This window comes from Pteropus vampyrus, unplaced genomic scaffold, assembly GCF_000151845.1.
Source record: "Pteropus vampyrus isolate Shadow unplaced genomic scaffold, Pvam_2.0 Scaffold123, whole genome shotgun sequence".
Classification (NCBI taxonomy): Eukaryota; Metazoa; Chordata; class Mammalia; order Chiroptera; family Pteropodidae; genus Pteropus; species Pteropus vampyrus.
Genome location: NW_011888904.1, coordinates 512,533 through 539,386, shown reverse-complemented (window position 1 = coordinate 539,386; position 26,854 = coordinate 512,533). Strand labels below are relative to the sequence as shown.

The 26,854-nt window shown below is 36.8% G+C and overlaps 1 protein-coding gene and 1 pseudogene across 4 annotated transcripts in view; one reads left to right on the top strand and one right to left on the bottom strand.

Annotated features, from left to right (window-relative positions):
* The window catches only part of MELK (maternal embryonic leucine zipper kinase), a 68,125-nt gene extending 41,492 nt beyond the window's left edge, over window positions 1-26,633 (bottom strand). For 2 of the 4 annotated variants that reach the window (XM_011366203.2, XM_023534210.1), the window contains exons 1-8: window positions 26,481-26,633; window positions 20,444-20,539; window positions 19,110-19,195; window positions 16,725-16,841; window positions 13,541-13,684; window positions 12,589-12,657; window positions 10,754-10,846; window positions 7,440-7,538 (exon numbers count right to left, since the gene is read on the bottom strand). In XM_011366203.2, the coding sequence (XP_011364505.1) occupies window positions 7,440-7,538; window positions 10,754-10,846; window positions 12,589-12,657; window positions 13,541-13,684; window positions 16,725-16,841; window positions 19,110-19,195; window positions 20,444-20,501 (666 nt within the window). In that variant the 5' untranslated portion in view covers window positions 20,502-20,539; window positions 26,481-26,633. Of the gene's footprint in view, window positions 1-7,439; window positions 7,539-10,753; window positions 10,847-12,588; window positions 12,658-13,540; window positions 13,685-16,724; window positions 16,842-19,109; window positions 19,196-20,443; window positions 20,540-26,253 lie in introns of all 4 variants that reach the window. The other 2 variants (XM_011366205.2, XM_011366204.2) reach the window with 2 other exon arrangements.
* On the top strand, window positions 21,298-21,415 carry LOC111743826 (annotated as a pseudogene).
* Window positions 26,634-26,854: the final 221 nt, after the last annotated feature.

Here is a 26,854-nt window from a genome sequence, read left to right as displayed (position 1 = left end):
GGAAAAATTTAAATCTACAGATTATAACACACAGGATAAAGTGTTAATTTCCTTGGGAGGTTCTACAGCATGGTAGTTAGAAATACAGGGTATAGATCCAGACCACCTGAGACATATCCCAATTCTGCCAATAATTAGCTGGATAACTTTAGGCAATTTGCTTTCCCTCTCTGTTTCTCTTTCCTCAACTTTAAAAAAAGTACGATAATAGTACCTACACCTCATTGGACTATTGTGAAGATTAAGTGAACTAATCCATGCATTGTACATATAGCAACACCTGGCACACAGTAAACAATAAATGGTAGCTATTATTATTATTCTTTATTATAGAAGGGATCTTATAATTTAATAAGAAAAAGATCAACCACCTCAGAGAAGAATGAGCAAATGGCATGCACAGGCAGTTCACAGGGAAAGGAGAAAATATGTGTGTGTGTGTGTGTGTGTGTGTGTGTGTGTGTGTGTGTGTGTGTGTGTGTATAAACATTTAAAATAAGTTCGAACTCTCTGATTATTAAAGACACATGAATAAAATATCAGATGCCAGTTTTACCCATTCAATTGACCAAAGATACAAAATTTTGATAAATGACAATACTGAAGAGAAGAAACATGCACTCTCATATACTGATGGTGAGAATATAATTCAGGGGAGAAAAGTGGGAGTATCACAATCTGATAATAGTGTCACAATTTGATAATTTTTCAAAAGTCATATCCTATGATCCAGCAATTCTACTACTCAGTACATATGTCCAAGGAGATATGTAGAGGGATGCTCACTGAGCATCATTAATATTAGTGGAAAAAAACTAGAAAATAACTGAAATGTTCAAATATTCAAGAGAATAGCCAACTATACTATTCATAAAAATGAATTAGTGTTATATGTATCATGGCATATATTGTTGAGTAAAGAAAGAAAGATACAGAATAATATTAGCATGATACCACTTATGTTAAAAAAATACAAAATACTACAAATACGAATAAAAGATCTGAAAGAACCAAAGTAATAATAGTATTCACCTATGTGAAGGTGGCAGGGTAGGGAACAGATACTAGAGGAGAGGTCAAGTAAACTTTAGTTATCTGTAATATTTTCATTCTTTATACAGAGAATGTTTTTATGCATTATTTGTATAATTAATTTTAATATTAATTTTAAAAAGTGATATATGCAAACTTAAAATAAAGGAAATTTCACAATAAATACCCTGCAGACATAAAAACAATAATGAAAACTTATACATGCTTCTAAGTACCATATGAAACAATCTTCAAAGTAAAGCATTAAATTTAAAAAGGAGGCAGGAGCAAGGTCCATTAACTGTGTGCATTATATAAGTGCAAAGACATATGCACATAAAAGTTTATATAAGTACAGATAATTCCTGCAAATGTATATCATAAATTTCTAAATAGTTGCCTCTTTGGAAAAAAAAAAAAGAGGGCTAGGTGGGCAGGAAGCCTTTTTTAAAATTACATATTCCTTAGTACTGTTTTAACTTTTACCATACACACTATTTTTCATTATGAAAACAATTAACTGAATGTCAGTTTCTTGATAAACTACAAACCTGGGCATTTCAGGCCGATGAGCTAGGAAAGGAGAGGGGTCTCTGAGGATGACTAGGAAAGGAGAGCAGTCTCTGAGGATGACTGTTCTACTACAGATAGATCACTAACTATACCAGGAGTATAGTTCTTTCAGATCTTTTATTCGTATGTGTAGTATTTTTGATTCTGTGGGCCATACAATCTCTGATACAATTATTCAACTCTACCATCATTGTGCAAAAGCAGCCATAGACAATACATAAACAAACAGGTGTGGCTGTGTTCCAATAAAATTTTATTTAAACAAACAGGTGGTAGGCCAGATTTAGCCAGCAGGCCATAGTTTGCTAACCTCTGCTATCCCTTACCCAAGAAGACTGATTGAGGTTTTAACCAACCTTTCCCGGCTTTCAGCACTCTAGAAAGGAATACGTTAAGCTGCAACACAGATGCCTCGCTATTCGCACACCTGTAGAATTGTGCATTATGCCATTTACTCGAGTCAGGGTTGGTAGGAACACTTTCTTGACAGATCAACTATACTTTCCAATAGGATATGACAAAGATACGTGCCCCTCTCACTCCCCACCCAACTACCCCTTCTTTAACTTGTCCCTAACGCGTAGATATTACTTGAGAGCTGAATGCATGCCCTCCTGCCAAGTACTCTTCTTACATGCAGATTTCAACGCGGCAAATCAAAGATTACAGCCCTGTATAATCATCACTATAGAGATACAATTATTCTAAAATCAAAGTTTATAGTCAGTAAATCCATACAGTGCCTCATTTTGTTTTACTAGGTGTATATCCTCAGGGTACATAAAAGTTAGACTGCTCAAAATCAGGCAGCTTTATTGAGACTTTTGCATGGTCAAGGTGAGTATTCAAAACCTTTCCTGGATAAAATTATTACAGTCATCCTTTATAGCAAAATTTCTTACTGCAATTCCCAAATATGCATCGCCAAGAAGTATCCTTAGAAGGTTCAATGTTCACAGGATGAATATCAATTCTAGCCCCAGTTATACTGACAGTCGCTTTTGTCCTTATTCAGCATAGCCATAACTTAGAGAAATTTCCAGGGAGAAAATTCCCTAATTTACTAATAACTTCGCTGACAGAGATTACATTGATTGAGGGACTACCTAAAGAATATGTAGGATCGACCATTCATTCTTCTTGATTGGTGGTCTTCTAAGATGGGGCATGTACACCCTAGCAGGTCTGTAAGAAGACATGATAGGATATGGGAAGATTATATTAGGACTTCTATTTATATTCATTTTCTATCTAAAAAATAAGACAGAAATTAAGCTTTATTAATATTTAGTATATAGGTTGGCACTGGCACCTTCATTAGTTCCTGTATAACCTATATGAAGTAATTCTTCCATGACTGGGACAGTGACACATGACAGATGACAGTGACTCCATCTTGCACCACCATCTGTATACTGTGAAGTACTGAGCCCAGTTAAATGGATTTACAGATTACAGTATCTGGTTTAACTAAACTAAATCCTCACTAAATAGCCAAGTGGCTTAAGAAGATTCTTCCAAAGAAACCACAAATTAAAGATAAGACTATGCATACAAGCACAAGCAAATAACAGAGCTGACACCTCTACTCCTATTGAGCCCATCAGCCAAAACACAAGATTAAAAAATGATCTAATCAGTTCTAATAAGTTGCCTCAAAACTTGAAATTATTAAGACTATTTGAAATAGGATTATGCACATTATTGTTAAAAGTGAACCTCAAATCTAAGTATATATGGCTATGTTACTATCACGATTATAAGATTTTTTTAAAAACCACGATCCAAAATAGGAAAACAATGTCGAATTACATTGTACACCTGAAAATTATATAACAGTATTAACCAATGTTACCTCAAGAACTAAATAAAAAAAATTTATTAAAAAAATAGGAAAACAAATCTCTCCAACTTTTTTAGTGATGTTTAGTCACGAAACCACAATAAAGCAAATTCCAGGTGAACTGAATATTTAAACATCAAAAAAATGAAACCATAAAAGTAGAAAACATGGGAATTAAAAAAAATAATCTAAGTAGAAAAGTTTTTCCAAATATGACAATAAAAGACTGATAAATTTGACTCAATAAAAATAAAAAACTCTTGTATAGCAAAAAAAAAAAAATCTTAAACATAAAGAGCATAACAGGTGATACACTGTACTTAGAGAAATAGGCATTTTCATGCTATTGTTGGTAGTTGTAATAAACTGATAGAATTTCACTGGGAAGCAATTTGGCAATATCAAAATTACCAATTCACATACTCTTTGTCCCATTAACTCTTCTCTAGGAATTTACCTACAGATATATTCACAATGTACAAAATGCCACCTTGGAAATTACTTAAATGTCCATTAACCTAGAACCAGTTAAATAAATTAAGGTATAAAACACACTGACTTATGCAATCGTTAAAAAGAATGAAGAGGTTCTGAGCTGGGTATGAAATGGTATGAGCTCTAAGACATACTGTGAGGGGACAAAAACATGATGCGGAACAATGTTTGTGGTATGTTACCATCTGTGTGAAAACACTGGGGGGTGGCATAAAGAGATAAAATATATAAATCTTTATATATGTATAGACTAATCTGAAAAAAAAAAACAAATAAAAATCTGATATATACTTTGTCACTGGGTAAAAAAAACCTCATGCCAATAAATTTGAAAAATCAGACAAAATGGACACATTCTTTATGTCCAAAACTGAACTCCTGATTGTCCTTGCTCTACTGAGTGTCTTCTCCATCTCAGTTGATAGCAGCTCCAGCTCTCTAGTTGCTCAGGTTACTCCCCTCATCCCATCCATAAGCAATCATGTTAGTTATGCCTTCAAAGGACTAGATTAGTCTAAACATATATCCTGTAAAAAGTAATATAAATAGAGCCACTTTAAAATGGAGTCAGAGGAACTGCTGCCTTGAAAGTCTCATGCTTCAAGCCTTTGGAATGTTAAAACAGGGCAAAATAAGCTATGGACTGGGCCTAAAGCAACATTGTGTCCCAAAGAACTATCTGCAAGGATAACAAGAAAAGAGATATTATGACTACTGGACTAATGACTACCAGACTGAAAATTTAAAACATTGTTTAGAATTAGCATCACTATGCTAGCTTATCTGCACCAATAAAAATGTCTTCCTCTATTGATGTAATTGTTCCCTTTCCCTTTCTCATAAATATCCCTTGCCTTTGTCTCGGTTGGAACACTATTTGGGTTTCTGCCCAAATTAGTGCTTCCCAAATAGCTATTCTTTTGTTTTTATCTCAAATAAATACTTGTTACCTTTCACTTTGAGCTTTTATTTTTAGGTTAACACTCCTGACTATGTTGGTGGTTACAGAAATCTATATATTAAGTAAAATCTTTTTTCTTTTTTGCTTTTTCTTTATAGCTTAAATGTCTTAGATATTTCATAACAACTTTAAAAAGGACAAGACTTGGGGAAATTGGCTGTTACAGTTATATCTAGAGATGGAAATTTGTCTAGTGTTCTTTACCATCCCTGTATTTTCTAAGGTTTCTATAATAAGCACATAGGACTTTCACAATGGGAGAATTAACAAGAAAGAAAAGAAGACTGGCTCGTGGTCTACCACAGCTAGGGCTCTAGGGTTCTGTGAGCCACCGTAAGAGTTGGAGGGAAAACATCCAACAGATGGGCTGCGAAAGAAAACAGGCCCATGAAATCTTCAAACAGGTATCCAATAAGAGCAAAGGAAGAAAAAAGGGAACTGATCCAAAAAGGAAAAATTAGTAAACTGAATCTAGATGAATCATAGGTAAGAAATTAGAGGGAAAAACACAGAATCTTAAAAGGGTAACTCATACACTTGGGAAAGAGAATTCACACAAATCACAGCAGACGAGCTCCCACTGCTACAGGAGGCCTCCAGGGGGCACTATGGCAAAGCTTACTGAGAAGAAAGAGACAAGAGGAAGGCACTGGGATAACCAGGGTGCTGTAAGAAAGGGTGGCCCCTCAGCCTGTGAGCAGGCATCGCTCCAGCTTATGCCCGCATCCCTATCTACAGAGAGATAGCTGAATATCACCTCGCAGAGTAAAGCAGAAAAAAAAGTGGAAGGGACAGATACAGGTATGTCCCCGTCACCCATAGGGCTAGAAAGAGAAAACTGCCATTCACACTGGCCCTCATCTGCTACAGGGACAGGTTCTCTGCAACGAGAAGGGAGGAAGAGACTGATGCTAGGTTTTTTCCAGGATCCCTAAACACATAGCCCCTCAGGCACTTTGTCTCCAAGACTGAGTGCCAGTCTTGAAACTGAGAGCCAGCAGTTAGTCATGTGTCCTAGGAACTGCAATAGCACTGGAATAGCTAGCCAGATTAACAGGTCACGAACAGTGCAATTCTCAGGGTAGGATATAGGAAAAACTGTTAAGTTAAATAGATTTTAAAAACTGAAGACTGAACTCAGTGCCCTTCAAATTCTATCGGGTAGGCAACAGGCCATCTGGGACTACCACTTTCGACTCTGTTAATTCCCAGAAATGAGAGTTGATTTAGGTGGTCTCTACCTAAAGGGTATTAGAGACCCAATGGTCCAGCTGCATAAACTTCTGACCAATTCTCCCCATGGTTCTCCCATCTTATGCATCTGCTCATACTGTCTACTCTACTAGGCATGCTCTCTCCCACATTCTTTCTGAAGCACTTCGACCCTTCTTTTAAAGCCCTGCTCAAACCTCTAAGACGTTCTCCCAAATCTCATGCCTGCTCCTGTGTTAACCTCAATTATACTTCTGTTATAATATAGCATCCCTGACCCTTTGCCCTTTTGAGATAGCCTTGGATCTATCTCCAATGAGAAATAAGACCCTGGTGGAGAGTGATCAAGTTTCACAGATCTTTGTTCATGCCTTTCAGTATCTCATACAAACAAGACCTTAAGAAAATATTTGGTAAACAGAACTGAATTCGAGTCCTACTCAGAGAGGCTGCTCTGCTAGTCTAACCCTGGTTTGCTATGTACACAATACAGTGCTGTTTATTCCTCTTTACATATTTTTTGTTAGCTTGCTTTGAACATTAACCCTTTAAAAAGAATTTTACTATTTTCCTTGCTACATGACTTTTTAAAAAATAATATCACTCACATAACATAAAATTCGCCTTCGTAAAGTGTACAATTCAGGGGCCGCTAGCATATTTACAAAGTTGTGTAAGCACCACCACTATCTAGTATGTTTTCACCACTCCAAAAAGAAATCCCATACTCACTAGTAGTCACTTCCCACTGCCACTCCACACTCCACTCCTGTAACCACAAATCTACTTTCTGTCTCTGATACATATGACTTTAACAAAGCTTAGAGTACTCTTAACTGTGGTTTTATTATACGTTAAAGCCAAATTCTTTCATCAAAAAGAAAGTTTCTCTTATTTTACCATAACTCAAAAGGAAAACGTAGCTGAACTCAGCAACTGACTAAAGTATAATTTCAGGATACAAAACAAGAACTCTTACCAGGAAAATCATCTTATATGTTTATTTTCCCATCTGTTTTTGTTTTGAGCTTTTTCTTGAAGTATAATATATACATAGAAAAGTACACATATCATAAGAGTACACTTTGATAAGTTTTCAAAAACTGAATACACAAGTATAACTAGCACCCAGGTCAAGAAACAGAACAGAAGCATCCCCTGCCCCACTTCCAGTTACTATCCACCTCCAAAGAGTAACCACTATCTTGACACTTCTAACAGCATACAGTACTTTTGCCTGTTTTTGTATGTTTATGAATAAACGCATAGAGTATGCAGTAGAGATAACTTTTACATTAAAATTCTATACCTTGTAGTACTCACCATAATCTTCTTGTACAAAGCCATGACATTATCGTCATCGAATGGTAGAAAGCCACACATAAGTACATATAAGAGTATGCCCATGCTCCAAACATCTGCCTGAGGAAGGAACAAAAATAATTCCAAAGAAAATTTAGAACATGTTTGAGAATGGCAGTACATATAACAGAATCACAGAATCTTCACAGAGCTGAAAAAGAGCTGAGATCATCTAATTAAACCTGCTCATTTTATAGATAGGAAACCTAAAGCCCAGAAAGGAAGGCTTGTCCAAAGTCACCCAGGCCACCCAGGTAGGTCACCTGATGTCCAGTTCATTGCACTCTCCTCTAACACTGGATTTTAACGCTTTATAGAAAATAATTTCCGGTTGGATGGGGTGGACTGGGCACAATAAGGAAGGAGATGAGGCCAGGTGTCTGATTCTGAAAGACAATTCTACAGTGCTACTGAGGGTTTATTACATATGAGGGTTATGTAAACACACATGAGGATGTCAAAACAGGTCTTAAAATTTACTACTGATAATCTGTAAATGTGATAAGCTGCTCTGTAAAGTCCTCTCTATGTAGACAAACCTTTATAATAAAGTTCAATGATTGACTTTTCAAATAGAGAGGCTAGAAATTAGCCTGCCAGCACAAATAGCAGAACAAATCTCAAAATTCCAGAAAGGAGCTTGACCTTTATATAAGATATCCATGTGTCCCATGAGTCCTAAGCACTAACTACTTATTCAAGCAGTATTTGTCCTTAGTCAATAATGATGCCAATGTTGGCTGAGAAGTCATAGCTCCCACCCTCATTTGAGCCTTAGGAAAATTTTAAGAAGTAAGAAGGGCAGCATCTTTTTTTACAAAAAAAAGAATGGAAAGTCAAACTAAAACAGACAAGAAAACTTTAAAATCCCATAGGAAATTCTCAGATGCATTCAAACCAGCAGGGCCTCATCATAGCCCTCTAGGAATCTTGTGAGCATTAGGTATATGACTATCACTCCTTCCGGGGGACTGGATGGAACAGTGGAAAGAGAACAGGCATGCAGTAAACTCTCATTCAGTTCAAACCTTGACCCATAGCCACGAGTTGTGTGATCCTGTGAAGGCATTTAATTTCTGAGCCTCAATTTCTTCATTTCCTTTATCTGATGAAATGGAGTAATAGTATTCACTTCAAAGGATTTTTGTGGAGCTTAAATAAAAACTGTGAAAAGTATCTAGCATGTAGAATTCTTGTACACTGTTATGGGAATGTAAAATGTTGCTGTCATTATGAAAAACAGTATGGCAGTGCCTCCAAAAATTAAATTATAGCATTACCATATGATCCAGCCATTCCACTTTTGGGAGATATACCCAAACTAATTGAAAGAAAGGGCTCAAAGAGATAGTTGTTCCTTTTAGTACTATTCGCAATAACCAAACAGTGGAGGCAATCCCAGTGTCCATCCATGGATGAATGGATAAACAAAACGTGGTATATACAAACAATGGCATATTATTCAGCCTTAGAAGGAAGGAAATCCTGTCACAGGCTACAACATTGATGAACCCTGAGGATATTATGCTAAGCTAAATAAGCCAGTCACAAAAAGACAAATATTATATGACTCTACTATGTAAGATACCTAGATACCTCAAATTCAGAGACAAAAGAAAGTAGAAGGGTGGTTGCTAAGGGTGGGGGAGGGGAGAATGAAGAGTGTTTAATGGATATAGTTTCAGTTTTGCAAGATGAAAATTTTTACAAGATGAAAACTCTAGAGATTGGTTTACAACAATGTGAATGTACTTAACACTAATGAACCGGACACTTAAAAATGGCTGAATTAAGATGGTTTAAAAAAAATGGTTAAGATTTTATGTTATGCGTATTTTATCACAAGCAGAAAAAAAAAAAGGATATAGCATTGATTCCAGGACTATGACACATGCTCAGTAAAAGTTTCTTCCCTTTCCTATGATGTTCTGAGGAGGCCACAACATCGCTTCTGTGGTACTTCTGCCAAAAATGTATAACCTGAATCTAATCATAAGGAAGCTTCAGACAAATTCAAATAAGGGACATTCTACAAAATAACTGGCTTCCTCAAAAATGTCCAGGTCAAGGAAGATAAAGAGAGCCTAAGGAACTCTTTCAGACTAAAGAGGACCAAAGAAATGTGACAACTAAATGCAATGCATAAGCTTGAACTAAATCCTGGACAGGAGGGGAAATATAGTTCTAAAGGACATTATTGGTACAACTGACACCGTCTGAATATGAAGTGGGGATTAAATAAATTGTATCAACGTTAAACTCCCTGATTTTGATAACTAAAGTACAATTATAAAAGATCCTTGCTTTTAGGAAATACATATATAGTATTTAATGATAATGGCATATGTCTCCAACTTACTCTAAATTGGTTAAAAAAATAGTATGCATATACATAAACATAGAGAAAGGATGATAAAGCAAAAAGGGAAAAACGTAAACAATTGTGAATTTAATTAAATATATACAGAAGTTTCTCAATCCATATTTGCAACTATTCTTTAAGTTTGAGATTATATCCAAAAAGTCACCAAAAAACAAGTTAGTCCCCATCTTAGTGTTATAAATTAAGTAAACTGGCACATTCCAAAGTTTCTCCCACATAACATGTGGATTCTCAAGACTAGCTGCTAGCTGCGACAGTCTCCTCCCAAAGGATCGCACTGCGCAAGAACATATTAAAGATTTGAGATGTCCTGAACTAAAGAAAACTGTTCCCCACGGCAAGCACTTCAAGTCTTTGGCAATTAAACATTTCTCATCTTATGATATTAATATCAGCAAAATCAGTACTCTAGAGAATGAAAGGGGCTGAGGAGCTTGTGGTAGCTAGTAGTAATGCAGGTAGTGACCAGGCCTTCTGAGTCTGGGCCTCCTACACAGGACTGCTGGCCTTGGATAGTTGGCTGAGGACGAAGTACAGGTTTTCACTGTGCTAACCAGCAACTCTGAAAACTGAGCCTGCAATCCTGGCCTTATGCTTTACCTGGCTAAACTAACCACTCTAAACTATGGTGCTGTTTAACAGAAAAGTAATCACAAGGACACCAGAAATATGCCCTTATTTCATAAGTGTACTATGCATTATTATGTTTATTGCAAGTTGTTCATTTCATTTATTACTTTATATATCTCATTCTCTGAATAGTCTGAACTCTTTGATTAACAAGATTATTTCTTATCTCATTCTTATACCCCCAACACAAAATGCCTGACTCACTACAGGTCACCAATAAATGTATATTGATTATATATTAAATTAACCAATAAATAATTACCTCTGATCCCAGATATGATTTCCCTTGTATTAATTCGGGCGCTGCATAAGCAAGACTCCCGCAACATGTCTGTAGATGGTAATCCTTGTTACCCTGCCAATAAGATAAAAATGAAACACTTATTAATTACAACGCTTAAGAGAATGAAAGCCTTGATAAACATTCTTTCAGCACAAGCAGAGAGAAGCCAGATGAAGAATTACCCTCAAATAATAAGAGACTTCTGCAGCCAGCCCAATACTCTCTGCCTGCATGCAGGCATGCACATATGGTTTCTTCTTCTCTGGATTTTCAATACAACAACCTGGCATGAACAAAATCCTTTTCCCCTCAATTCAGCCAAGTCAGGTTCACACTTCTCAAGATATCCATTCACATAATAATCAGCTTAGCATAAATCTAAGCACTCATGTATTCCCACCCCTAAATACTCAAGGAAAAAGGGTTATTTCTTTACTAGACACTATCTCCAATACCAAATCTTGAAGAGCTTCCCTTTTCCTTAGAGGAAAGAGAGCATTATGTTACACTGAACAGTGCCTTCGGAGTCTGTTTTCTAGACTCGGTTTTAACATCAATCACAACCTGAGCTTCCTGATCTGGTAAAATGAGGGATCTGGTCAACCTCCTCTGCTCTCCCACAGAAATACTGAGACAGGGAAAATGATACTAGTGCCCAACACCTGTAGTACAGAGTTCTACAACTGGCAAAGGACGTGTGTAATTGTGAGATTTCATTTACACCTGCAACAACATGCTCAGTGGAAGGCTGAGGCAATCCTCTCCCTGCCAATCCCTACTTTTTTCGATGGTGTCTGTGTGGCAGCCATAAATAAAGGCTTATGGAGTATGTTGCAAATATTCTCCACTGCTTCCTGTGGAGAACATGACTTAAACCAGTTTATCTGCTCAAAGTATGTTTTATCTTTATATGCCTGATGATCAAAAAACACCTTGTAGCATTTGGTTCCTAGACACGACGCTCCACTGACAATCTGATGAGGCAAAGGAAAGAGAAGAAAATCAGAAAGAATCAGACACTGAGCCGCAGGGGCAAACTCTGCTTCTCTTTGCAACTAGCTAATTCTGATTGGAGCAGGAAATAATCATGGGACTACAAAGGGCTGAGACAGGTCTGCAATTTCAACATTCTTAATGAGTGGAGACAGCTCATCTTAGAGACTGTGAGTACCATCATTAGAGAACTCAGGAGGAAGCCTCCAACAGGCAGCCACACAGGAGCTCTGCTGCAGACGGCAGAGGTGGAAAGTTCAAACTCATCTCAAAGAGAAGGTATGCTGAAGAATGCCAGTACTTAACTATGGTGTGTAAATTAAGGAAATACATGTAACAGTATAAATTTAAAAGCGCATATGGACTTTTCCCTTCAACTTTTATAAGGAAAAGTAACTGCCTCTCAAAATGTAACTAATTGTTCGTTATATAACCATTTAGATAACTGAAAATAGATTTGCACTAAATTCCCAAAACTCACATCTAAATGAACAAAGGCATCATCTAGTGGCAACATATTCAAACTGCAAATGCCTGATCAATTCAGGATTCACGCTCTGATGGCCTCATACCACTTCAGCAATGCACTACAGTGTACCCAGAGGGTCTTCAGCAGGACCAACCCTGGACCTAAAGTGGTGGTTCTCAATCTTGGCTATATATTAGAATTATCTAGAGAACTTCTAAAATGGATGAAATTTAACATTCTTCTCGATGAAGGCAGCCAGGCTCAATAAACACTAAATGGAAATCAGTGCAAGACAACACACTAAGAGGTACATTTATGAAGGAAATAAATGCATTTTTATTTCTGCACTTACCTTGGGTTTTGCACAGAGACCAAAGTCAATCAGCTTTAATTGATGATATTCATCAAACAACAAATTTTCCTGGAAAAACAAAGATATTTTCACAACTGCACACTGACTTCCTTATAACACATCACACCTCTAGCCATTTCTAAAAACAATTTAAGGTTGTTGTATTAAAAAGCCTGAATACAACAGAGTGAAAATCATTTAAAAAGAATGAAATGACAAGAAGTACAGAAGGAGAGAGAGGAGAAATGTTGATAACTATCTAACTTCCCCTCAAGACACATTAGCATAAACCATTTTCTCCTTGGTGCTCTGAGGTTCAACTACAAGCAAACAATGTATGTGCTAAAGGCAAGTTTAAACCATAAGAGTGAGCTCAAATCAAAGGACTGGGTATAAACAGAGAGAAAGGACATTAATGTCAAATCTTGTTAGACCAATTCTAGGTTCCTGACCCTGGTACCAAGTAATATTAAAATCCATGTTCACCACCATCCATATTAGTCAGATCCTGCAGACTTAAAATTATTCACATTTTAAATCTGTCCTTGAAAAGGAAAGTCATTGTACTGTTCCTTTCTGAGGCACTATAGAATCAAAATTAAAGGAAGATGGGGTTAGGAAAAGAGTATTGAATGGAAAATATTCGATGACAAAATACTCAAAAGATACTCAAAATTCTTCTTTCCTAGAGATAAAAACCTGAGATTTATATTCCATGGCTGATTACAAAGATAATGTCACACACAACTGGCTGATAAACAAGATGCCAATAAGTCCATCAAAAATAAAAACTACTAGAAGTCAAAAGTAAAGGAGGAAAAAAAACAATGATACATTACGAGTGGAGAAAAAGAAAAGCTAAGCCAAGATAGATTCTAAACAGAAAGAACCTAGTAACAACAGGTAAATGGTGTTGAACTCTCCAGTAACCATCTAACTATGATACACTTACTGGTTTGAGGTCCCTGTGAGCATAGCCCTGGCTGTGCACATAAGCAACTGCAGATACGATCTGACGGAAGACAACTCGGGTCTCCTCCTCTGACAGGCGATCCTGGGAAATTATGTAGTCAAACAGCTCTCCTCCAGGGCAATACTTCAATAGCAAGAGTCACGTAAATATTGTTACTTCTTATAAAACTCACATTAGAGGAATTTAAAATAAAAAATCATACTTAAATCAGAGATATTATTAATTAAACTTACAGGCAAGGGAACTGAGGGAGGCATGTTCAAAAATACACTTTCAGGATCAAACAACTCAATTATTCCAGGAAAAGACAACAGCTCTTGGTCTTGAGCAGTTTTATTACCAGTAGAAGCAGAACCAACTACCAATGTGATTTTAAAGTTCATTTAGGGTTTTACATTTTTATAGCAAAGTACTAAAACCCATTCTCATCTTAATGTACTTACATTTAGTGTAGTTATCTGAAACAGAAAAACCCAGCAGCGATTATTGTTTCTCCAACCCAAAGATCAGCAATTTTCAGTCTGTACCAGAAAGTGCCCAGTTCTACAGAGGCTCCTCAGAGATTAAAGAGAATGGGTACCAGAGCGCAAAGCTGTAGGCTTTCCATCCCTTCTCCCAAACAGCTCCACTTTTCTGTAAACTGGGGTTTCCATTTAAGATTTCATTTCATTTTAGCAGTATCAATTAAAATTATAGATGTGGATAGCTTTGACCTCATAGTTCCACATTCAGGAATTGTTCCTATAGATATACCTTGCATCAAAAATAATGCACGTTCAAGATCGCTCACTACAGCAGCATGGTTTGTAACAAAAGACTGGAAACAATCCGAATGTGCTCACACTATATAAATTATGGCACATGAATGAAATGGAATTCTATGCAGCCATAAAATAAAAAGAGGAAGCTCTTTACAATCTGATATAAAACCATCTCCAGCATTAAATGAAAAAAAGCAAGGTGTGAAGGAGTATATATTGATATGGTGACTTGCAAAAAATATTATGCTGAACAAAAGAAACCATACTCAAAGAGTACACGATTCTATTTATGTAGGTAAAATTAATCTATGCTGAAAGAAAACGGATCAATGGTCACTGAGAAGAGCAGTGGGCAGGTGGGATTAAAGGGATTAACATCAAGGGGTCAGGAGAAAACTTTCTGGTAAAATGGAAATGTCTTATACCTTGTCTGGGGTGGGAAAGTATGTAGGTATGTACCTTTTTCAAACTGTTCATTGGATGTATGCATTTTTATCACATATAAATTATAACTCAATAGTCAATTTTTAAATGCTATTCAATAAGATTTACATAAAGAGAACAGCCTACTTCATATTTTCAAATAAAGAAATACAAAATAAGGTGGAACAAAAACATTCAAAATCTCTATAAATAAATGTACAGAGATGATGGTCTCCAAGCTAAAATGTTAAGTGGGGAAAAAAAACAAGGTATAGAATAATATGACAGTATGAGACCATTTGTGTGACAAAAACCAGTAAACTAAAAATGCATAATTATATACATATGTAAACATAGATATATGCATATATACACCCGTGTATGTGTGTGTACATCATACGTACATATTAATAATTACATGGAAAAATCTACAGGAAACACAGGAGCAGTAAGTGATTAACCAGGGGATAGAGAACTGGAAAAGGAGAATTTTATTTGTTAATATATACTCTCTTTTACCTTTTTATATTATGTCCTAGGTTCTTGGAGGTTTTTTTTGTTGGTTTTGTTTTGTTTTTTAAGTATTTAATTTGGACGAAGCGATCAGCTTTTTAAAAAGGCTTCAAAATCACCACTGTTGGCCATGTGAGTGGATCTACAGTATATTAGAGAAAATGGTTCTAGGTCCAAAACTTTCAGCATTAAGAATTTTAAAATGTGCTTTAAAACAGAGCAACCTGTTAAAATAAGGTGTAGTTACAAGTTATTGGGCTGATACTAAGGAAAATGAAACAGATGAATGATACAAGTTCTAAAGACTTTACATTTCAAGCCAAAAAGGGCAGGTTAAAACTTAAAAGTTTGGTTTACATAATATGTGCATTGAAGGCTACCTACAGGCTGTGGGTTGGTTGAACTGTGTCCCCCAAAAGATAAGTTCAAATCCTAACACCTGCTACCAGTGAACATGATCTTATTTGTAAATAAGGTCTTCGTAGATGTAATCAAGTCAAAATAAGGTCATATTAGATTTGGGAAGCCTAATCCAATGACTCATGTCCTTATATGAAAAGGGAAATTTGAACAAAGACTCAGACACAAAGATAAGAAACACCATTTGAAGACAGAGGCAGAGATTAGAGTGGTTCATCTATAAGCCAAGGAACACCAAGGACTGCCAACAACCACCAAAATTTAGGAAAGAGAAGCAGAAAAGATTCTCCAGAAGGAATCAACCTTGCCTACACCTTCGTTTCAGATTTCTAGCCTCCAGAACTGTGAGAGAATTTCTATTGTTTTAAAACACCGAGTTTGTGGTAATTTGTTATAGCAGCCCTTGATTAATACATCATATAAACTGAAATGGTTCTTTTCCGCTAGGAACAAATTCTAAGACATGGTGTCCACTAAACCACACCTCCCCCATGAGAAGTCTATTAGAAAGGGTACCTTTACAATCTTCAATTTATTATACATCTCCTTGATCTAAATTGTTGCAGACAGAACTCAAATAGGTAAGGCACTTAATATTTATTCTAATCTTTCAAGTGAATCGTACTTTTAACTATTGATAAAGTGAATGGAAATGGTGTGAATGTTTTTGTCCCCCTCCTAAATTCATATGCTAAAATCCTAATCCCCAAAGATGATATTAGGAGGAGGGACCTTTGGGAAGTGATTAGAACATGAGGGAAAAGCCCTCATAAATGGAATTAGTGCTCTTATAAAAGAGACTCCAGAGAGATCCTTTGCCCCTTCTACTACGGAAGGACACAGTGAGAAGAAGTCAGTTATGAACTAGGAAGAGGGCCCTCATCCAACCATGTTAGTGCCTGGATCTGGGATATCCAGCCTCCAGAACTGTGAGAAATAAAATTCTGTTGTTCATAAGCTACCTCGTCTGTGATATTTGTTATAGCAACATGAATAGACTAAGACAATGATCGAATACTGTTAGGTCTCTGGAACATACTACTAACCTCAAGAACCATGAATATTTTGTTGGCTGTCTCTAATACATGGTAGAGTTGACATATATGTTGATGTTTTAGGTTCTTCAAGGCTTCGATCTCCATTTTGATCCGGGGCAAATCACTCTGTGAGAAAATATTGTATGAAATGCACAATAAACCTATGTGGGAAGTGTTCCAAGCATCGATATTAACAGTTTTAATATCGAGTAGCAAAAATAATCAGTAGCCTCAAAACAAATTATTATAAACAATATGGACAAATGTAACAAACATAATGTATTTGTATGTACATAAAAAAAGGCCTTGAGGGTTTTATGAAAGATAAGTTCATAAAACAACAGCACAATGTCCAGAAGAATTAAAACAATCTCAGAGGTTAGCATTCCAAACAAGAAAAATGACAGAAATACTAGTGTGCATGCCTGAGCTACCACTTTTAGTCTTAGCAATGTCCCTTAAGAAGTATGCTGAGCTAAAAATCAGTAAAGGTAGGTGAAAGGTATGCAGGTATTCACTGCCTCCGTCTTCCAACTTTTCTAGAGGCCTGAAATTTTTCAAAATGAAAAGCTGGTTGTGGAGGAGGAGGCTAAGCCAAGCTCAAAGAATTTTAAAGTCCACATTAAAGACAGAAATCTAGATAGCCATGAAGTAACATGTAAAATTTATTAGAAAAAGAGACTCGATCTAATGATCAGTGGCTTAAGAGCCAATTATCTAGGACCATGCGACCGGATGTCAGGTCTTGACAAAGAATCAATTGTAACTTTGGCTATTATGATATGATAATCTTTTTTTTCCTTTTCTTATGGGGAATGGGAGTCTGATGACTAAAACCCTGAAAGTAATCAAAATATTATTAAACTAAAATAAGCATAACAAATATAGAAAATATAAAAACAAGTTTAGAAATAATGAATTAATGAATTTACATCATCATACTGATGCTTTAGAATAAGTTTTATGTATCAATGTGGTAATACATTTGTAATAACAGTATATATTATTTGCTATTTAAGCGTTTGTAGTGTTCAAGTGAATAAATCATACTAAAGTAACTGAAGTTTAAATTGCTTAAGCGACGTGCTCGCTTTGGCAGCACATGTACTAAATTGCTTAACGGAATTAATCAGATGTGTAATCAATGTTTAAATCTTCGAGAAAAATGGTTTTTAACACCTTCTTATTAGCTTAACAAAAATTATACTGAGCACTGATAAATAAAAATATTGAAGAGCCTGAATTATTAGTTGATGGATTATTAAAAGTAATTTCTGATATAGGTCACTTTGTAATTTTTGACATATTTTGGAAGGAGTTCAAAGAACTAAGTGACATTGCTAAAACAAAATTCCTTACATTCCCTTTGACTTATTTATGTATGTTAATCACTACTTACATATTTAAAAATAAAAAATAAGGTTAATGATGTAAACTCTGTCTTGTTCAGGCCAGAAGATAGACTCCCCCCCCCACTCCCCCACCCCCCCAAAAATGTCTATTTAAAAATGCATTTTCAATCAATTATTATTTTTGATTATCAATATTTACAAAATGTTTGTTATTTTACTCAATTATATGCTACTAATAATTATAATGCTAACTCAATCCAGAAGAAAAAAATTTTTTAACTCTCAGATTTTTGTTCAGAGGAAAAAATATTTAATTTTTTTCCATTTACCTTCAAAAAAAGAAACAGCCACAGATACATACTGGGAGACGAGTGAATTCACAGCAGAAAATCAGAACAAAAGCACAGAAACCGAACCATATGAGGTATGGTAGACAGAATTAGGGGAAAAAAACACCACTCAGGATGAGTACAATCACTGGAAAGATTATAAAAGGCCCATAAATACCATCAAAAGAGACAGGTCTTCCCTTAATATAAAAACAAAAAATTTTATGTACATTGGAGCCAAGATCACAAATTGGAAGGGCTCCTTTAGGAGGTAATGAGCAGCTTAATCCTGGAAGTATTCATGAGGAAGAAAAAGAGGCTGACCAGGAAAAGGATTTTATTAGATAACTTCTAAGGTCGCTTTGAATAAAACTCTGGGACATAAGATCCATCTATACTATAAAACAGATCAACACTGAGTAATGGGATCACCAGAAGATAAAGAAGGGAGATATTCATACTCAGAAACATTATGAAACAATGGATTCGACAGGCTTCAAAGATGTGCCATTGTCCTGCATTAAAACTAAGGACAAAGTAACCCCTTCCCCAAATTACTTTTTAAAACCACAGAATTATACATAACTGACAATTTTTTTAAAAAAGCTAGACAAATATTACTCTAATAAAATAATAACTAGAACATTAAAGCAAATTCAAGTTTTAATTCACAAACTGATCTATAAATATTTAAAAAATAATTTGAAACTCACCCCTAGAGCATTTTTATCCATGATTTTTATAGCTACCATTTCTCCAGTGAGGATATGGCAGGCAAGTTTGACCTTTGCAAAGCCACCTAAGTATAGGAAAATTATGAAGAGATAAGCAAGACTAACCTAAATATCAATATCAGAGCAAACTGAAGATAGAGGCACAAATGCCTTCTTATACACTTTTAAAAGGCTCTACTGATCCATACTTTCCTGGAAGTTTGTGGTTTTCTTTCTATTGCTTCCGAAGTGTTAGCCATGACCCTAACCTCTTCTTATCCAATGTCTAGCTGAAGATTTTTTAAAAATCATAATAGTATACCTTTAATTTTTAGTAAGTAGGAAAACAGAATTCACTCTTAAGAAATCAGGTTTATAATTAATGTTTCAATTAAATTTGCTGTATAATTAACATTGCTAGAACACAATGTAAAGTTGCAGAGACAAAAGACAAATAATATGAAACTCCATTGGTTTTAAAACTGTGAAGATAAGCAATTATGTTTCAAAACTGGATCAAAACCTAGATAAGCATCTACACTTAGGTACCTAAAAGAAATCGCCGACTTAACATTTCTAAAAAGAAGCTCCTGGTAGTCCCTCTCATGGTCTTCCCCATCTCAGTAAATAGCAACTCCAACTTCCCAGGTGCTCTGGCCAAAATCCCAGGAGGCATCCTTATCCCCTCTTTTTTTGTCTCACACCCAATATCCAACTCATCAACAAATCTCATTGGTTCTTGGGGGAAAACAGAAACGTAGTGACTGGAAATGTTCTATGTGTCTTGATCTGAGCAGGGAACATTTGGGAATATATGTATGTGAAACTCTATTATGATTAGTGCACTTTTCTTTTTTGACTATATGTTATACCTCATTAAATCAAAATACACAAACACACACATATATGTATACGTGTGTGTCTGTATACAGAATTCCACCCCTTTCGCTACTATCACCCTTGTCTAGTCACCACCATCCATCACTGGCATCACTCGCATGAATTATTGCAATAACCTCATAACATCTCTCTGCTTCTACCCTTGCCTTCCCCTACCCAATCTTTTCACAACCAAGCAGTGAGAAGACCTTTAAAAACAAAGGTCTGATCACTCCTTGGCTCAAATCTCTCCAATGACTTTTATTACAAATAAGGTGACCTACAAGGCCTCTCCTACTACTCTCCTCTCTCTTACTCCTCTTTTTCCTACTAAAGTAGGTTGAAGAATTTTAAAACTATATAGGTTAAACTTAAAGTTCATAACTTCCCCAATATACTATATCCTCAAATAGCTGAGCTATCATCCTCTGCCCTCAAGAAAAAATAAAAATTACCTGTCCCGATAGTTTCATATAATTCATAGTATTTGAGAAGTTCATCATAATCTTTCATAGTCCTCCTGGGAGTTTACTCAAAATTACAAAAAGAACCTGTAAGACAGAAAAAGTACATGATCAAAAAAGAAACTATTATTAGATTATCTCCTCCACTCTTATAACTACAAATAGAAATATATTTTAGGCATATAAATGATACTGGAAAAACTGATTAGCCACATAAAAAAATACTGGATTCCTATCTCACACCATACATAAAAATCAATTCCAGATCAAGTAAAGACTTAAATATGAAAGATAAACCTTTAAAACTCTTAATAAAATATTGTCATGATTTCAAGATAGAAGAGGATCTTTTAATACAGAAAATGCTAATTATAAAAGAATACATTAAACAATGTTAAAATTAAGAACTTCTGCGCATCCAAAGCATCATTAAAAAAAAACCATAAATGTGAAAAAATATGTGCAATATTTGTAACAATGGACTATTATTCAGAATATATATACTCCAAGACAACAGTATAGAAAAAGAAGATGCAACAGAAAATAAGTAAATGAAATACAAAGGCATTTCACAAAGAAACACAAATGACCAATAAAAACATGAAAAAATGCTCAACTTCATTAGTCATCAGGGATGACTTAATTTGTATCATCAAATGCAAATTAAGACTCCAATGATATACAATTTTAAGATACATATGGGATACATTTTTTATTATGCTTTACTATTTACATGTGTTACATATACTCTTAAGTAGGTAACAAATAATATATAAAAATTAGTTGCAAAGATCTTAGGTAGATCTTATTTGATTCTGTCTTCCTGAGTCTTAAAATTAAGTAGAGTCTACAGCCATGCCACCCTGAACACGCCCAATCTCCTCTAATCTCGGAAGTTAAGCAGGGTTGGGCCTGGTAGTACTTGGATAGGAGACCATCTAGGAATACCAGGTGCTGTAGGCTTTAAAAAAAAAAAAAAAAAATTAAGTAGAATTACAAAAAGCCATCAGGATCGTAGGGGTCTGTTATGTACGTTAATATATACTCATACCAGTTTTGTCATAGTTGCAGAAGATATGCTCGTGTTGACTTTAACTAGGTATTATCAGTGTATCTGACAGAACTAGTCAGACGATTAACCTGGATTTTCTTCTATTCATTCATTTATGCATATAGATGTGTTTACTGAGCACCTATGATGTGCCAGACCTGCACTAAGGCTATAATGGAGAAAAGAAATATGGTTTCTGCCCCTCACGGACCTTGCATTCTAATAGAAAAGACGAAAGGTAAATCAACAGATAACAAATTAAATAATTACAATTTATAATAAATACTAGAAAAGAAATAAGTAACAGTGGTTAGAATGAGACACTGAGAAGGTAATATTTAAGCCAACATCTAATTCAAAGGATAAGAAGTGAGAAAAAGAACATCAGCCTGGCTGGTAATCAGACTGAGTGAGATAGTCCTACCAAAACTTCAACAATGTTTCCAACACGACCTGGACATGACCATGTAAACGATGTTTCTATATAAAACTGTTAAAATGATAATGGTCCTTTATTTGCTGCTTTCTCACCAATGACATCCTCAGCCCCACATCATTCTCAGATGGCTGAATGCTGAAATGCCCCTCCTCTTTGATAGTGGCCATCCCAAATCTGGTCCCTGCTTCCCTAATCCCTTCTTAAAATCACCCAGCATAAACCCAAATCCTATAAGCCCCTTTCAACTCACTTTGAGACACCCCAAGGTCCTAAGGAATGTGGTTTCTCTTGTAGCAGCAAGCTAAAAACACCTTTTTTTTTTTTTTTAATCTGTGTTCTTAGTGGTCTTTGACTGATAGGCCTTAGTAGAAATGTGAGCCCAATAAGAATGAGAGAAAGAGCGTTCCAGAAAGAGGAAATTTAGGAGCAAAGGTCTTAGAAGAAGAAAAAATTGACATGTACTGCACTGAAACTGCTTTTAGAGGGAAAAATTTGCATTTCCAGCAAATGGAGATGCAGATTTAGAGCTGGGGCAATTGGTTAGCCATATGGAAAAAAAGAACATTGGATCTCCTCCATCTCACATCATATACAAAATAAGTTACAGTTAGTGTAAAGACTTAAAAAAGACATCTTTAAAATTAGACAGCTAAGGCTTTACCCATACCTAACCTATAGCTAGGAGTGTCAAAAGGCAGAGGAAGAGATAGAACAGAACTGTTAGAAAAGTATGAATTAGAGGAGGAGTCTCATGGAAGCCAAGAAGGAAAAAAAAAGTAAAATTAGTTAAAAAGTATATTTCTAAATAAATTTTCTAAAAGTATCCATGTATAAGTCAAGTCCTAGGACTTGAGTTTAGGTGCTACAGAATGGAGCTTTCTCTATAGGTAGACATGGGGTAAAAGTGAACCTATACAGAAATGGTTTCTCTAAGGGGCTCTTCTTCCCAGAGACTAACATGGAAGGACAAAACTTAGGATTTCAATTTTGGAAAGAGATGCCCCCATATCCCTTAGATAGTCAAGCAGGAATCAGAGGGGCCAAGGAGAATAAATGGAGGTCACTGAGAATCTCCCGTATAGACCAGCACAGCACACTAGGGCTCTAGAGTTCACAAAGGAGTTTGAGATCTAGTAATGAAATCCTCCTTTGTCTGGCCTGTCCGCTGTGTACAAATCTCCCTCCATGACTTAGCAGTAGACCAGCTATGGCAGCACAGTGTTCAGGATCCTGGGACCCCATTCTCTCTAACACTTCAAAAGGTTAAGTGAGTACTTAACCTTTCTGGGACTTGGAAGCAAAGTTCAATCTGGAAAGGGCAGAGCTCACATATCTTGATCGCTGCCCCTCAGAAGTGGAAAAACCTGTACTAGTGCTCATTTTTAGAGCCAGATAGTCTCCCTTCACCAACAGGCAGAGCTCTAGCAAGCCCTTTGAGGGCTCTGGGATTGATGGGTGGCCAGCACTACGTTCACTACCTTCAAGTTCTCTATTCTTCATTTTGTGTCATCCAGAGCTGAGTGACCAGCATATTACTAAGCCTTAATAATGGTCATGACTTTGGAAGACTTAGAGTGTGAGTTCAACCTCGGGAGTATGGTGAATTTATAAAGGAAAAGAAGAGTAATAGAGTGAGAATGGGTCACTTTCTTAAACTGAAATAGAGAAAAAATAAAAATAAAACAGAATGAAATTATCAAAAGCCCAAGAGCCACAAAGGATATTTTTTTAAATATTATTTTAGAACGCCTAAAGCACTCTGATTCCCGAATCATTTTACTTGGAGATAAAAGACAAATTATCAGCAAGTAAAAAGCCTTCAAAAACTTGGTCAGTGAACAGAACACTAGAGCAGAAGCTTTAAAAAGAAAAAAATATCAAAACTCAAGAAAAAAATCACTTTAAAAAAACCCTGATTTTAGTCTCAACATCAAAGCTGAAACAGCAAGAAAAAGACCATGCGGAAAAGACATGATCCAATAAACAATATAAGCAATTCCGAGGAAGAAATGGCATTGGACCAACTTAATAAGCTGTCTGAACTTTTAATCTAGCTGAACCCGCGTGAATGTAATGGGGGAGGCAAACAAAAGGAACACAGTCGAGTCCCGGTGCTGATGGAAAGCTGGTGACATAAAATGAAACATTTCTGCTTCCACTGGAATGGTAAAAACTACTCCAGGTAAGGAGACACCACAGAAGACAAATCTATTCTCACTGGACACCTACGGCACAGGTTTAGAAATATCCTTAACAACAGTACTGATTCAGAAATCTTTGAAAGGGCATTTGTCAGTGGGGCAAATGTGGAAATGAAGGAGAACCAAACCCCCCCCAAAACAGGAATTGCACGATTAAGAAATTTCGAAACAGGCAATAACAGCAGTAAAGGTACAGGGGTTAACACAACGCTAAGAAATCTTTGGAATCCTGATGAGGGAGAAAAAAAGCAGCAGCAGGAGGTTGGAAATGGGGGAATGTCAGGCTACAAGTCTGTTTGGAAAGTTACTTTCTATAAAAGTGGGCTATAAGGTTCATTAGATAGCAAAGCCCAACTAATGCAGTATTGGAGCATTCAGAACACAGAGGCTAAAGAATAAGCAGAAAGAGACATTTCAAAGTTTAAAAACCATGAGATGGCACTGGATGAAGGGAAAGCAGGCCTTAGGAAATATAAGAATCCTAACTGCCACCACTGCACATCTAAATTCCATATAAGCGCTGAGCTATTTTGACTTGCCACACTCAGAGAAAGCAATTTGTATGATGCTGGAATTCACTTCCCAAGATGAAGGATATAAGAGTGTGTTATAAGTAACTTCTTGACAGATTTCTCCCAACAAATGAATTTTGAACTTCCAGGTCATGGCCTCTGGTCAGCTAGCAAAGATCAACTTGCACCAATGGAAGACTGAACCATGCATCTTTTCTTTTTCTTTCTCCCGTCTTCTTTATTTACCCCCTTCTCTCAAATTATACAATGTCTGGGTAAGTTATACCAATGTGGGCCCAAATTATATCTATCAAATCCAGGGAACATCATTTTTGCTACAAGAAAACTGGTGTTTATATGAAAAACTGCTATAATAATAGATATTACTTGGTTTTTAAGTTTTATGGCTGTGGAGCTGGTCCAAACATTCTTAAGTGCCCTCTTTATCCTCTAGAATTTGGAAATAATAGAACACAGAAAAGACTTATGATTGGAGTAACTCAACTTTGTAGCTACTAAAGGAGGTATATAATCAGTCAATGTGGAAAGCAATCCCTTAACTGTAGATAATAAAGAAGGAAACTAGACCGCAATCAGACACCTAAATGTCCTTCCAAGTGTGACTAAATAGAAGAATTGGGGGCATATATAATTGGGGTCTTGAACTTCTCTGAGGAAACAAGGAATTGCCTAGATAGTGGAGAGAGGTTTATCATTAAATTTTATAGGATAGCAACGAATTGGGGGCATTTTCCTACTAACAGCATTATTTAGGTTATGTTATTACCTGCAGTGTAATATATTTACCTTATCTAGTGAGGTTGGTAAGATATTGATGCTGAGGATATTTCAAAGGAGAAGTAGAATACAGAATGGCTTATAATGTGACCTTGTAATACATTAATCAACATCCTGTCTTCCACCCTTGTAAAGGCTTCTGGAAGACTCGCGAAGAAGTATTTATTCTTCAAGATGTTAAGGGACTGATCTGCCCATCTCATAGGTCCACAGTAGATATACGAGACGGGCAGATCCACTGGTGAAACAAGACCGTAAAGATGCAGTAAAAGCATTTCTGATTTCTCCCACGCAACATGGGAAACAAAGCAAAACATGAACAAAAATGTTAGGAACACTGACCTCTAAACAAAACCCCAGGCACCTCTGATACTCCCCGCCTTTCACCTTCCCTCATTCCACTATCAAAGAGAAATACCGAAGGTGAAGCTCAAGAAAAGTTACTCATCTTAGGCGCTAGAAGCCTGGTAGATCTTGGGATGCCCTCCTTTGGGAGTGCCCCTTTTCCCCACAGGTTTGTTGGAGGGAGCTGCTCTTACTACTACAGGATTCGGTGCATATTCCCCTTTTAGCGTGAGCCTCTTAAGCCACTACTTTGGGAAAATGAAAGGAAGAATTGGACTCTAAAAAGGGGGTGATAACACATAACATTTCCTTTTTTACCGGACTGCCCCAGTAAAATGAGTTGCACGAACGGAAATAACTCGAAACCCTACTTTGAACTTTCGCGGAGACAGGGTCTTGAAAACCGGGAATGGGAATTCACATCCGTCGCAGCAAACGCTTGCCTGCACGCCTACCTTTATCGGTAAGCCTGCGGTTAATACGGTCATTATCTTCACTTACAGAAGAGAAAAGCGGGGGTTCGGAAATGCTAAACATCTCATCCAGGGACGTGGGCCCATAAGGTGGGACTCCATTGACCTTCTCAGCCTCCAGTGAGCCGGCAGCAAAATGGGCTCGCGCCGCCGCTCCCCCGCGCCACGCACTGCTGGGACCCAGGACCCGGACTGCGGGAGACACTGACCTGAGGGGCAGAGGGCCCGGCGGGGCGCGGCCAGGCAGAGGGACGGAAGCGCCGGCCTGGGGTCTGTAGCGAAACGACGAGTGCAGAAAGTTCCTAGCGGTCTTTCCGATCCTGCGGTTCCAGCCGCTTCCGCCCGCCAAGGGAATCAAACCTCCCGGGCCGGAAGGGGCGGGACGCGGCGGGGGCGCGCGCGGCAAGGCTCAGGGAGGCGGGGGCGCGCGGTCGCCTGGGACCGGAAGCGGGAGGGCTGGCTGTCCAAGGAGTGGAGTAGTCGTGTGGCCGCCTGGGCTGTAAGGGTGACTTAAGGTTTTGGTCTTTAAAGTGGGGAACGCCTTTCCCGAAGGGCATGTCGAAATTCTCCAGGTGGCGTGAAC